This window comes from Cynoglossus semilaevis, chromosome 2 (genome assembly GCF_000523025.1).
Source record: "Cynoglossus semilaevis isolate Cse_v1.0 chromosome 2, Cse_v1.0, whole genome shotgun sequence".
In the NCBI taxonomy this organism is placed as follows: Eukaryota; Metazoa; Chordata; class Actinopteri; order Pleuronectiformes; family Cynoglossidae; genus Cynoglossus; species Cynoglossus semilaevis.
In genome coordinates this window covers 18870568-18884053 of record NC_024308.1, presented here as the reverse complement: position 1 = coordinate 18884053, position 13486 = coordinate 18870568, and the positions used below count along the sequence as shown (strand labels likewise).

Genomic DNA, 13486 nt, shown 5'->3' with positions numbered 1-13486 from the left:
GTTTTTCCTTTCAAATGAGCTGTGCATAGGGTCATGGTGTAGGCCTTCAAAAGGCCCTACAACCTGTAAGGCCTTACAGGTTTTACAGCCCTTATAGCCCTAAACCTTTTGCACTCCTTTCAACCCTCCCCCTCCCAGCACTCACCGCAGTACGTGTAGATGGCGTTGTAGTCCAGGAATCGCACTCAGAGGTTGTGCGATCTCGTGGAGGAAGCTTAGAGACATCAGGTCGTTCTCTCCCTCCAGGATGTCAGGGTTCCCCAAAGGTGGGGGGTCGGCCGGGGAAGGCACCGGGTAGTCCGCCACCTGTTAGCGGACATGTCGTACACAGTTCACTGAAAACACTCCAATCCAACGACCGGCATTTACTTCACCTGTACGCCTACATTGCCTTTCCATCACAGAGCTTAAGCTGCAGGTGCTTCACTGCAGGACTGTAATCGTGGACGACTTGGCCTGACGCCCACACCGACTCCGGGTCCGGATTCCAAACACTCGCACCCTGAAAAACACACACCCACGCCATTACAGAACACAACAACTCCCGTCTTCGAGGTCACCACCTCACATGACACGCACTGAGTGACAAGGATCTCTGCATCAGCCAAAAGGGACATCGCAGCACCTGACTCGAGCCTAGCCAACACATTTGTCAGCATAAACGGCTCCTCAACCGTCTTACACATTAACACCTCTCATCCTTCTCTGCTTCTGTCAGCCAGTCCACGCACACACCTGATCAATACAGTCCTGCTACTTCAGCCCAAAAACACCTACACCTGCCCACTGAATAGTCACACCCATTACTCTCAACCACTGCATTTCACACACTTAACGTGTCACCTAACACTTAACATTTCACACATCTCATCGACTCCAAACCTACATATAAATTACAACACTTTCATAAAGGAGCCACAAATACAACGCTCTGATAACTAACAATTACACCACACGTCACTACATCGCACAGACACTCGCCATGTCCCCTATTTCCAAGGATGTGACAAACTACGTGCACTACACCTCTGAACGGTCAAATATAGGTCTGTGTCCCCGCGTCCCGCCCAGTGCTGCACTGAAAACCTACACTTCTCTCTCTTCTGTGAAACTGAGACCTAAACACTGGACGGCTTTTTGTACTTTGCCCACATAAAACTGCACAGTCAGCATCACGTTACATTACACGTCCCGTTTCCATAGAAAACCTGCTACACCACAAACAACTGCAGTTACCAGACTTACTTGCAAACACACCTTGGACTACGCAGCCCCACGACAACTGTTCACCAATCACAGCCACATCACTTTTCCTCATCAAACTCCATCTGCTGACTCCCAGCTTTTCAATCATTTCCTAACCTACTTGGCCCATTCACTTACACTACTTACTGCTGCTTCAACGACGGCCCCGAGCCCCTTCGCTTTGGTGATGGACACATGACGTCAGACTCGAGTCCCCGTGCACTAGATTGTTTGCGAATGACATTGTGGTCACAGTAGGCAGCAGTGCTCCTCAAACCGTGGTACGCGGGGAACTTTTGCTTATTCTACTCCAGGGGTGTTTTGCAGGCATTTAAGTGGGTTCTTGTCCTAAAACAATGACCCCTGATATTATAGCTGTGACTCCACTTACCTTAAATCTCCACAGTCCACCAATGTCATCGCTGCTTTCAAAGCAGACAGGCTCCAAGCCTTCATCGAGACAGGCCTTGACACAGGTTAGGCCTGAGCAGCCCGCTCCAACCTCTGCCACTCGTCGAACCTTCATCGAACAATTCTTTAGGGAGTGGGTATGAGAAGAAAATAAAAGAACAGATCAAAACTCATGAATGTGTGAGTTCTCAGTAACCATGTTCATCTTATCCAAAGATACGTTTCTTAAAGACCCAGATTGGGTGGTCATCCCTGAGGTGATACGCTGGGCTCTAACACCCCCCCCCCTCCCCTCCCACACACACACACACACACCTCAACCCATATGACCACATTCCTCCACTTTTGTATTGGGTGTGGACATCTCCCTTGTTCTCTCTAACAACCTTCTCTTTATGGTTTTCAGCTTCTCCAACATTATCAGTTGCCACTGTTATAACTTGCTTTGTTTTTTTTATATAATTGTTATAAAAATGGGTACAATAACCCAGCAAGGGACAGTGAGCGAGACAGCGCAAATATAGTTTTTGTTCATATACTCAAGTCAAGAGACCCTCCAAAATCTTGAGCAGAAATCATTGTTTCTGTAACACATGGATGAAAAATACCCTGAACAGTACACAAGTTACCATCCAATAAGGCTCCTATGTGTTGACTCTAAAATTGTAGCAGTTACAATACAAAAAACACGTATTTTTGGATTTATTGTAGGCCTACAGGTTGCAAATAGTATAAGGAGAGAATTTTAAAAAACAGTTACATTTACAATCAACGACAATGAAGAATACTCAACTACCAATGCTCCTTAGCTTAGATGCAGAGAAAACTTTTGAACGAGTGGATTGGAACTTTCTGGAACACTGAACAGAAATGTGAATTGGAGAAACATTTAATACTTTAACAAAACATTAATGCACCCTTTTAGCCTCAACTTCATTCACATTCATTACACATTACCTTAGTGTTGGATACGAGGCAAATAAATGCATATGATTCTGTCATGTTCTTATGAAACTTAAAAGTGATTTCCTCACCACACTCGCGTCACCGATGCTCTTCGTTCTAAATTCTGTCAAACCTCGAGCATACGCCGCAATAACGGAGAAATGTGCTCGCTTTCCTGAGGTGGGAGAACCGGTCGTTGACGGACTTCACCGGGGATCAAACGTAAAATAATAATAAGACCAATTTTTTTCTAGTTATTTATTCTTTTACAACTGGGTGCATTTACATTTTATCTTTAAATGTTCATTAATGTACGTTGTCCCTCTATAACAAACACATAAATACAAACTACTGTCGTACTTCACGGCTCTCGTTACGTGTAACACTATACATTCCTTCCTACGGAACCCTACCATCTTATGTAAGGGGGCTAGTTCAGAGGTTGTCCTGGGACTGCCACTCTTTTACTTCACTTCGGGCTTCCCTTGAATTGCTCTAGTGCCTCCTAGGGGGATAAGCAGCTAGTAAGTGTTTAATTTCAATCTTACTTTTGCTTACATAAAAATAAAACCAAGCTAATTGACTGTCACTCACATTTTAGCTACTACTTATGTATTTTTAATGTGCTATACATTATTTAAAAAAATAAATAATTAATTTTGATTGACTCTCAACAACTGTGGCCCTGCTTTTAACAGTATTTTTACGGAGTTTTTTTTAACTAACTGCAATGGAGTATTTGGAGCATGCTTACATGACTTCTGGCTAGCATTCTTACGAAGATTAGAATGCTTTACAATAATAAATACGCCTTAAATATTCGTGAAACACATGCAAAGCGGTATGATAAAGTATCAGGTCAAATCGGGTCAATTGGAATTGATTAACTCTGTCAGTATAACATATGGTAATGGTGCCACTAACCTGTCCTTCAGGTCACTGCTCTTAAGATTAAATATTTGTTAGGCCGCACGCCCCCATTTCAGACTGGCCTTAGACCTTAGACATCTATGACAAGCCATTGTATCCAGTGTGGATGTTGTCTATTTGATGTCAACTGTCAATATATATAACAAAGCCAGTGTTAGGAAATCCAAGGCTAACTATACTATATCTTCAGGGATGTCAAACTCATTTCCAGGGGGAGAATAGTTACAGCTGTAACTACAACATAACATATTAATACATGTTTCCGAAATTGATTAGTATTCATGTATGTTACAAATAGTGTACATTGCCCTGTGTAGTGATAACAAATTAAAAAGTTAAGAAACCCAACAGCTCTTTTTGTCTTAATAAATAAAATGAATAATCAATCGTCCAAATTGCATTTTCATTTTCTTCCTCAACACACAAATCAAAAATAAAAGGACTTTTCAGATTTCATTTTCAAAACTTGCAAGTAGCAAAACTCATTTTAAAATGGCAAATTTGAAAATTAAAATGCATTAGCAGAATGTGTTTACAAAGCATGGACTTTGTTATAAGGCAAATATCACATTTTAAGCTCCCACAGGTGACCCGCGTTTGGCCCGCGCGCCTCGAGTTTGACACGTGCTCTAAACCTCTAAACATTTACATTCGGTTCTTTATCTGACCATGTTTAATAGCCTTCAACAAAGATAAGTATGACTACAACACTTAGTAAGTCTACCGAAGGTTGGGTTCACGGACAGTTCATGTGGGAAAAAAAAATTACCTCTGTTCAATTCAATGAAATGTAATACAAGAAGAATTTTGAGATTTCTTTTTATTCAGAGTTGGTAAGTTCCCAGTGTATTAAGTATGAAATTACGTATATACTGCAGTGTACACTTAGTTACTATAGTGGTTACTCGGTAGGTGGCAAGAAAGTCACTGTTTCAGAGATTCAGCAATATCATTTCTTCAAACTATAACCAGACACCATTCAGATCCACTGCACTTTTGGTCACCGCTATGACTGACTCAATCACTTCACGGGCCCAAATTTAAAACACGTTTTAGCACCATGAATGTTGTTAATGGAAACTGCGCATAAACATATATTTGAGTATAACTGGTATTGGATAAATAGGATAAATAGATGTGCCAATTTTCACGTACTTTAATATGTACTTTAACAACTCCTGTTTGCAAAATACACATACAGGGGTACTCAGTTTCAAGGTGGCCATAAGATAAACATTACAATGAAAGACTGTCGTATTTTGCTGAAATGACAGTAATTTGGCACTGCAGCGTGTTTATTTTTACCTTTACAGGCTTGATGCTAATGTGGCTGTAACAACTCAAACTCAAGGGCCACTACTGTGATATTTACCTCTGTGTCGAATGTTCACTAAAAAAGGACATTTCATGAACTGTAAAATACTGCAAAATAATACAAATTTGGGGGGCCCCTGAGCCAGGATTTGGAGATTCGTGCTTTATAGATTCTACATATATACATTTAGCGTTGATGATTTGCAGTGAAGCTAATGAAGAGGTGAAGTGATGTTATTATTGTTACTGAAAGATAATAAACTGTGTAGGCATACATGTGGTCATATGAGATGTGCTAAGAAACCCTTGATCCTTTCAGTTTTTTTGCAACCCACGTCAACCCTATGTTTCACCTTCATCTGACCTACTGTAGTCCTGTGATCAAAGCTGTTTTCCTTGACTGATTAAGAACTCATCATGCAGCATGTTTAGGCTGCTTGGACGTGGATCTTATCTAGGATGCGCTGAACGGCGGCTGGATGTTTAAGGTAAATGTAGTAGGCAGCAGCTCCTGCTACTGATAGGGTGAATGTCATTTTGATCAGACGGCCAGTCAAAGAGGGCTCCGGCTCTACCAGCTGAAAAAAAGACAAAAACACTAAAAGTTAAAATTAAGTTTACAATTTCCTTTGATTGAAACATTTTAAGACATTGTGATATAAAAGACAAATAAAAAACCCATCTGACACCTTTCTGGTTTTTAGGGGCTGGTATACACGATCCATCTGGGTAAAGATTGCTTTACGAGCCCCGTCCCACTTTCCAGGTCCTGTTAAACGGTACTGGTAGGTTGTCACAGGTCCCCACAACAACTTCTTAAAAAGCGGGTAGTCAGTAAAGAAGAGCCAGAGCAAACTTGGTCGCGCCCCAATCTCTCCAGCTAATTCGTCCATGTAGGAAACAAAGTCCACCTGCAGGGGTGTCAGCTTTGACACAATGTAGCTGACGGAAAGACAAACGGCTTATTAAAACCCCAATTCGGTTTTCCTAGTTTTGCTCAATCAATTTTGCTGATTCTGGATCTGGCACAGATAAAAGTGAGATTGACAGACAATGAATACATCGTCTCAAGTTTTGCTGTGACTTAATATTTTGTTATAAGCTAGAACGGCATAAAACTTTAATCTCAGCTTGTGAGTCTGTTAATCCATGCAAAATGAAATGTGACCAAGTCATGTAATCATTTACTAAGAGAAAAAAAAACAAACAAAGACATGATAAGACAACCAGTAATAAAAAAACAAACGTTTACTTATTCTCCATTTTCTTGGTGTCCGCTTCTACGGACTTGATCATGACCTGGTTTGAGGGAAGCTTACAAATTCCTGAGGAACAACCAAGGTAAAATTTGAAAACTGACATAATATTCAAAATCATGTACCACATTTTCTGGACTATAAGTCACACTATTTCTTCAACCTTTGGCTAGGTTTGCCACTTATACATTACAATATTATTGAAATATGATTTCACATGTTTGTTATTTTCACACAAACAGCCGCTAGAGGGCACTCTAGACTTCTGTTCCTGTATCTGCTACTCCTGTACCACTGAAATTTACATGTTCGTTATTTTCACACTGACAGCCGCTAGAGGGTGTGACTTATAGCCCCAAATAATAAGCTATGTCATTTGAACAGAACCGTACATACCTTTAAAGACACGAGTGACCCAGCGAACTTGCATTTCAGCCTGTGGCATAATGGCTCCAAGAGCGTGGATGAAACCCACAACAGCCAGAGTTGGATGCTCAATGTTTGGGGGGAAGATGTGCTTGTACAGACCCACACGGTGGCCAGATTTGTACATGACATTACTTGACAAGAACGGAAAGTCATAGTTGTACCCTGTGGCAAACACAATTGTGTCCACCTGTAAGAACAAATACACAAGTAAGGAATCGGTTAGCACGAAGAACACATTGAGCCGTGCCACTTCGACGACACGGTGTACCTTCTCCACAAAAGTGCCATCAGTAAACACCACAGTGGAACCTCGGATCTCTTTAATGTTTGGCTTGATGACAACTGCGCCAGAGAGAATCTTGAGGGGCAGGTCATCGTTGATCACAGGGACCTGACTGAAAAGTCTAAAGGGTGGAAATGAGAAAAAAATGAACAAAAACAGACAAAACAAAAACAAGCCTCACATTTCCTTTGTAAAATGACCACAACTTTTTTTTTTTCATTGCATTTTAATGACTTTTCAGTCTTTGACTGACAGCTATTAAAAAGCTTATGAAAGTTTATAAAGACTTGAAGGTAGCGACTCTGTACAACCTACCTGTGGTTCGGTTTGAGGGCATACATAGTGTGGTCATACATGGCGTTGAGTTTGTTCTCTCCGATCCAGTTGAGCACGTTAATGGGCAGCAGTTGAAACAGGATGTGGACGAAGCGTGTGTTGTATTTGACGTCTACGGGAAGGCCGTTGTCAGAAACCTGGCGGATGACCCAGGCCCCACGACGGGTGCTGATGTATACCTGCCCGGTGATGTGAAAATACAACTCACAGCTGGTACACAAACGGGGTTAATCCAACATAAGTCATTTTCATACCTGCTCGGCCACCCTGCTGCTCTCAACGGCGATGTCGCCGCCTGAGTTGCCGATGCCGACGACCACCAGTCTCTTCCCATACATATCCTCCGGTCCCTTGTAGTCCCAGCTGTGGAAGTATTTTCCTTCAAATGTCTCAATTCCTGCGGAACACCGGGATAACATCTATAAGCCACTTACATTCCGAAAGTAAGAGCTTTAATATAAGGTTTAGTTTATTATAGTTCAATGATGAGAGCAGGTTAGCTACTGAGGAGAGGAAGAAGAAGACGAAGAAGAACAACTTGTTTTTGGTGCAACTAATAAGCTTTAAAAATATTTATTTTTAAAATCTACACCAGGCATTCCCAAAGTGTGGGGTGTGTGAGCTGCCACTAGGGGATGTGTGAAATAAACTCACAATGGCAGTTTGGAGTGGTTTTTTTTATTATGTTTGACCAATCCAAACTTTGGACCACTTGTTCCCTCCATACCTCATTATCCCACTCAAACCCTGGTCCAGAGCATCTGTTTGAGCATTTACACAGACACATTTTTTTTACTAAGAATTTCTTCCCGAACTGTAATTCACCTGGAAAGTCTTTAAGCGGCAGGTGAGGAAAGGTGTAATGACCGCTGCAGCAGATCACAGCATCAAAGACGTGCTTCTCCTCCTGTCCGTCTTTGTTCTCAGTCACAACCTCCCACTGACCGGTGCGGGAAAAGTCTGGCCTCTGTCTGACGCACTTAACCAAGGTCTGCAAAGTTTTAGAAGAAAATGACCTCATACAGTAACTGCATTATTTAACTACCCTACTCTGAGTATTGTTACCTGAAAACGAACGTGCTGCAGCAGTTTGAAGTGACTGGCATACATCCTGAAGTATTCTATGATTTTAGAGTGGTGCATGTAGTTGGGGTAATCAGCCGGAATGGGGAAATCACTGTAGCACATCATCTCTTTAGAAATGTTAATGGTAAGAGAGCGATAGATACTGGCTCGGTTTGGCTCCGATACTTCCTGAAGAAAAAGGAAAAACATTTGAACCATTAATACATTTTGAAATAGTTGACATATAAATAGACAGAAGTCATCAAGGAAAAAAAAACCTTTTTTTTGACTTGCCTTAAACTTCCATAAACCGCCCATGTCATCGCTGCTCTCAAAACAGACTGGCACCAAGCCCTCATCCAGACAGGCCTTGATGCTGGTCAGGCCACTGGGACCAGCCCCGATTACTGCTACCTTCCTCACCATGTTGAAGCTGCTGGCAGAAAAAGGGAGCAAAGCCATACTTTGTTTTTATATATATACATATAAACGTATATATGTACTGTATATATATAAAATTGTGAAAATCGGTGAGAATCGTTATCGTTTTATTCCTCAATAATAAAAAGAAAACTCAATAAGGCAACGCTTGATTCTTCAGATATGGTGGAATTGCTTTAAAGAAAATGTTTTTGTACAAACCATGCTAATATGTGGAACGCCTCTAGTGGGGTATCACAATATTTATTATTATTATTATTATATTTAAGTAATGTGTTGATTCCATTACCAGTCCCTAGTTTCATGTTTTTATTTTAAGGTGGACAGTCTTGTTTCTTATTCAGTTCAGTATTTTTGAGTCTCATGAAGATTTTCAGCCTCGATGCATGAAAAAATTCATCCTGTTCCCCCTGTTCTGAATTCAGTGACTGTAATTTGAACAAAATATCTTGCAATATGTTGACAAATTTTGCAATACTACTCTCCAGAGATTCCTACTTTCTGCATCCCTTTCTGATTAGATCAGTGGTGAAGGCATTTGCAGAATGTTCAAAAGTCTCCTTCCTCCTAGAAGAATAGATCCTTCTTTTACTTTGTCACTGATGATCTGTGATATTCTTTTTCAAACCCCAGATACATTTGTCCATGAAAACTTGTCGTCTCTGATTTGAAATCTAAAAACTACTTTGTATTTTTTTGGTTCCCCCTGTAAAATGCACCCCTATCTTTACATTTCCTAAATTTGTCATGTTCCTCTGAACTGACCTGAAATTCATGCACACACCACATTTTCAATAATCACGTCATCAATAATAATACTAATAATAAAATGTTCTTTCATCTTACCTCGGTACTTGTGTGGACGATTAATGCGCACGAAAAATGTGTGATCCGGCTTTTGTAGTGACAGCTCCACCAATGGTGTGCAGTTATTTTACCACGTTGGCCTGAACTTAGATCTGGGTTGGCCAAAGTGCAGCCTCCTGTGTAGCTGCTGCTGCTGGGGGAAATGAAGCACAGTTTATCTAAAAGTTAGAAATTAGATGACAAAGCATAGCACACTTCGAACTGATTCAATCTTAAATCCCACTACAATTAATCAGTTTTAGAGCAAAGTGTAGTCACACATACACACGGAGAAATACTCGGTACGGACATCCACGCTGCAAATTGTTTACTGAAACAGGAATAGAGTGCACAGTTCAAATAATACAATGTGATTATTTATCATCATCATCATCTACTGCATGGGTTGGTAATCTGTGGCTCTTTTGATGAGTGCATCTGGCTCTCAGATCAATCTTAGCAGTAAGATTGATTTATAGTAATAAACCTTTGCAGTGTATTCAATATTTGCGGTAAAATCATCAGCTTGGTTGATCTGGTAAGTTATCTTTTATTTCTGGCATGAAAAGTGAAAACAAAGTCAGTCCATTTTGAAGCGACACACACGTCTCACGCTGAAAGTATAAAATAAATCAAATGGTAATGATGAAAATTCAAATAATCACATTAATTAATGACAGACCTCCTAACATGCGTACCTACCATAAGGACAGCAGAGCCCGACTGTTGCTCCCCGGGGTGAACGACCCTGATCCACAGGGGTGCTGCATTTAATGACCGTATGATAAATCGAGATTTCCCTTACGTGGTGTGTAATAAACTGTTTTTTATGGCAAGTCGTACTATACATGTATAACTCTGTTACACATTTTTATCCATGCATTATTTTTTTGCACTTCAGCCAATCGCATCAAATTATTTAATTATTTGGTCTTGTTTAAAAAAAATCCACACATTTCGTTGTATTCCCGACCCCTGATCTGGCGTTTACATTCACCCCCTCCCCCCCAGTTACCAACTCCACGCTGAGCAGAGTGGGACAGTGGCGCAGGAAGATAAACAGCAGGCTCGGATTTCATCACAGCAATGAAAGAGTGCAGTGTTATGCAACTCCGAGTCTTCCAGATATCTGGATTGTGCTAGGAAAAAAAAACCCTCCCCAAAGAAACAAACACAGATGAAATCCATCTGCGTTATCGTCTATTGTCACAGCGTCTCTGTGGTTTAGCTGACTCATGAACTTCATACGTTTTGCATTGATAACAAAAGATTAGAGCACAGTATCAGTCAAATGAAACTTCTTTACAATTAGGTATAATGTGTGGAAATTGCTCGGAATCACCACAGATTATATGCCTCAATCTGGGATTGACCGACACTTGAAGAGGTACAAGTTAGATGAGAAGGAAGTCACATCTGAAAAAAAAACATATATATATATATATGACTGGATCATATGCTGAAATACCACATCAGAAAATGTACATGTACTTTCAAAATATTATTTACTATTCACTTATGCACATCACAGTGTTTCAGATACTCATCAAGGTGATTATAAAATAGTGAACAAATACTTGAATAACACAAACTTAAACATTCTTATGAGGAGTTTGTGGTCGCAGTCTCCACCTTCAGGTCTACAGCGGAACATGTGCTTAGTGCTGACCATCGTTAAAGCAGAAAGTAAAACAAGCCAAGTCAATTTTTTTTTTTTTTGCAATGCTGTACATAGCTTTTTTTCCCATAACTTTAAATACAGTACATTTCCTTAGCCCTGATGGATGAATAAAAGGAATCACAATGTTCTTGTACAGTACGACTGCTATTTGATGTGTACCACGTTTACATTAAAGAAACAGGAAGTTCTAAAAAACATTCACATTTCTGTCCTTTTTTCTTAGAAACCCATACCTGCTTGCTCAAGAATTTCCCCAGTTTGTCAACAAATTTCCATAGTGAAAGATCTAATCTGATCTACTACTGTTTTACATACAGCCTTACTGTACAAGTAGAAGCTTCAAATCTGATCAAGTTAATTTTTAACAGTGCAACATATCTGCAAAAAAACATGCCGTAAACAAGAGCTTGTCAACCTTCAACATGAAATAATGTGAAAATTTGTGTGTATTACGGAAACAGGCGTTAGAGCAGGCGTTGGCAAACTTTTTGACTCGCGGCCCACAATTGTCGTAAAATTGAACGGGCCAAATCAGGAGCAGATAGATGGAGCTTTCGTGTGAACTTAGATAAATGACATGTAAAAGTCATGCATAACGCTTATGCTAAAATACTATTATTTTCAGCGCCATCTATTGAGGAACATTGGGTATTGCAGGGAAAAGGCAGAAGTTTAATGATAATATAAATAAATCATATAATTTGGAAAAGTTTGGCCGCATCCGGCCCCCAGGCCTCAGTTTGCCGACGCCTGCGTTAGATGAACAAAATGCAGAGACAACATCACAAGTGTGATTAAAACTTAAATATTAATCTAGAATTGCTATTTTTAATAATACCTTTCAACAAAACAAAACCCCAAAAAAAAACCAAAAAACTATTGATGTAAAAAATGCCCAAAACACAGGTCGACCTTTGCCCCGTACTCTAAGGCTACAGTACGAAACTAAACACACTGAGTGCAGTGTTTGGTTCCAAAGTAGTTCCAACAACATTGAAAATAGAAAACTGTTTAAACACTTATACATGTTGGTCCTTCATTTAACTTCTCTTGCTCAGTAGCTCCTTCAACATTGTAAAATAGAAGCTTTTCTTTGTTGTTTATTCCTTAAAATCCGTTGGTTACGTTTGTACGGACAAAATGACAAATAATGTAGAATAAACATATAGATCAGTATGTGTTATGGATCCGTCTTAACTCGTAATTTTTTTTTTTAATCTTAGCTTTTACAAAAAAAAAGATTACTCACCAGCCTCTGAATATAAGTTAAATTTAACTTGTCCCCTCTGGATAGAGGGTCACAGTCCAGGGACAGAATGGACTGTGAGACGATGGCTTTTTGCCATCATCAACTCACATCACCCAGCGTAGTGATTTGGCACAGTTTCAACCCTCAACATGTTAGACTGGGGCAGCAGGTGGATTTAAACCTGCACCTACTGCATCCTACTGCATCTACAACGACTCCACACTCGTTACAATTAAGTCATATTGCACAAAAAAATATTTAAGTATATGTATATTTTTTTCTTTTCAGGTATTTTTTTTTTCTGTACATTCCTCTTCTCTTTTGCTTAGTCTTCTTTTGCCTAGTCCTTTGCTCTGGCTTCACATTTTATTTTTCATTCTCAAAGATGTTATTTGTGTGAAGTCCACCCTGGTCCAAATACTAAACCTGATTTTGAGCCAACCATTAACTGGCTCTTAATTTAAAACTTACATACGTACTTTTATTACGCACCTGTGGTTTGTTCTGACGACAGACCACAAAGTGGTTATTGTTTACAAGATAAACAAAGTTAAACAGTTACTTCTTCCATTTTGTTTCCTTATGTATTAGTTACTGTTCACTTGCTGTGACAGGGGCAGAATGAGTCTAGTATTTTCAACATTTCACTTTTCTCTATTGTTATTATTATTGCCAAAAACTTCACAGCTCATCAATACTTCTATTTACATTTTGTAAAGATTGCTGTTCTTCAGTAGAAAAAAAGGTTTTGGAATCACTACAACATTTACAATTCTTACGCCATGTGTGGGAGGCTAACAGGCATAAATAGGATCACAGCAAATTATTTAATTATTTTCATTTGAAATACTGAGAAGATGGTTCATCTTCTCAGTATTTCTGGTCTGTGGACCATTAATGGTTGGTGGGTCGTTTGGGACTAGGCCTCAGTGAAAGAATTCATGATTTACTTAACTTAAAGAGAATACAGTGCAGACTCAAATAATAAAAGAATAAAGTCAAACATGTATTTTTGAAATTGTACTTTCTAAATAAAACATCTTTTAGACTTTCTT

At 39.7% G+C, this 13486-nt stretch overlaps 1 protein-coding gene across 2 annotated transcripts; it reads right to left on the bottom strand.

Moving 5' to 3' along the window:
- Positions 1-4333: 4333 nt before the first annotated feature.
- Positions 4334-10393, bottom strand: LOC103376722 (dimethylaniline monooxygenase [N-oxide-forming] 5-like). Of its 2 annotated transcripts, none has more exons than XM_025066362.1 (12): positions 10204-10393; positions 9502-9655; positions 8509-8650; positions 8215-8403; positions 7975-8140; positions 7404-7546; positions 7129-7328; positions 6799-6934; positions 6498-6717; positions 6098-6170; positions 5535-5787; positions 4334-5423 (listed from the first exon to the last, which is right to left on the bottom strand). In XM_025066362.1, the coding sequence occupies exons 3-12, from the start codon at positions 8638-8640 to the stop codon at positions 5274-5276; spliced, it is 1662 nt and encodes a 553-aa protein (XP_024922130.1). In that variant the 5' UTR covers positions 8641-8650; positions 9502-9655; positions 10204-10393; the 3' UTR covers positions 4334-5273. The 2 variants fall into 2 exon arrangements, with proteins under 2 accessions (XP_024922130.1, XP_008305427.1); XM_008307205.2 differs by having other exon boundaries at positions 8509-8647; positions 10204-10392.
- Between the last annotated feature and the right edge of the window lie 3093 nt (positions 10394-13486).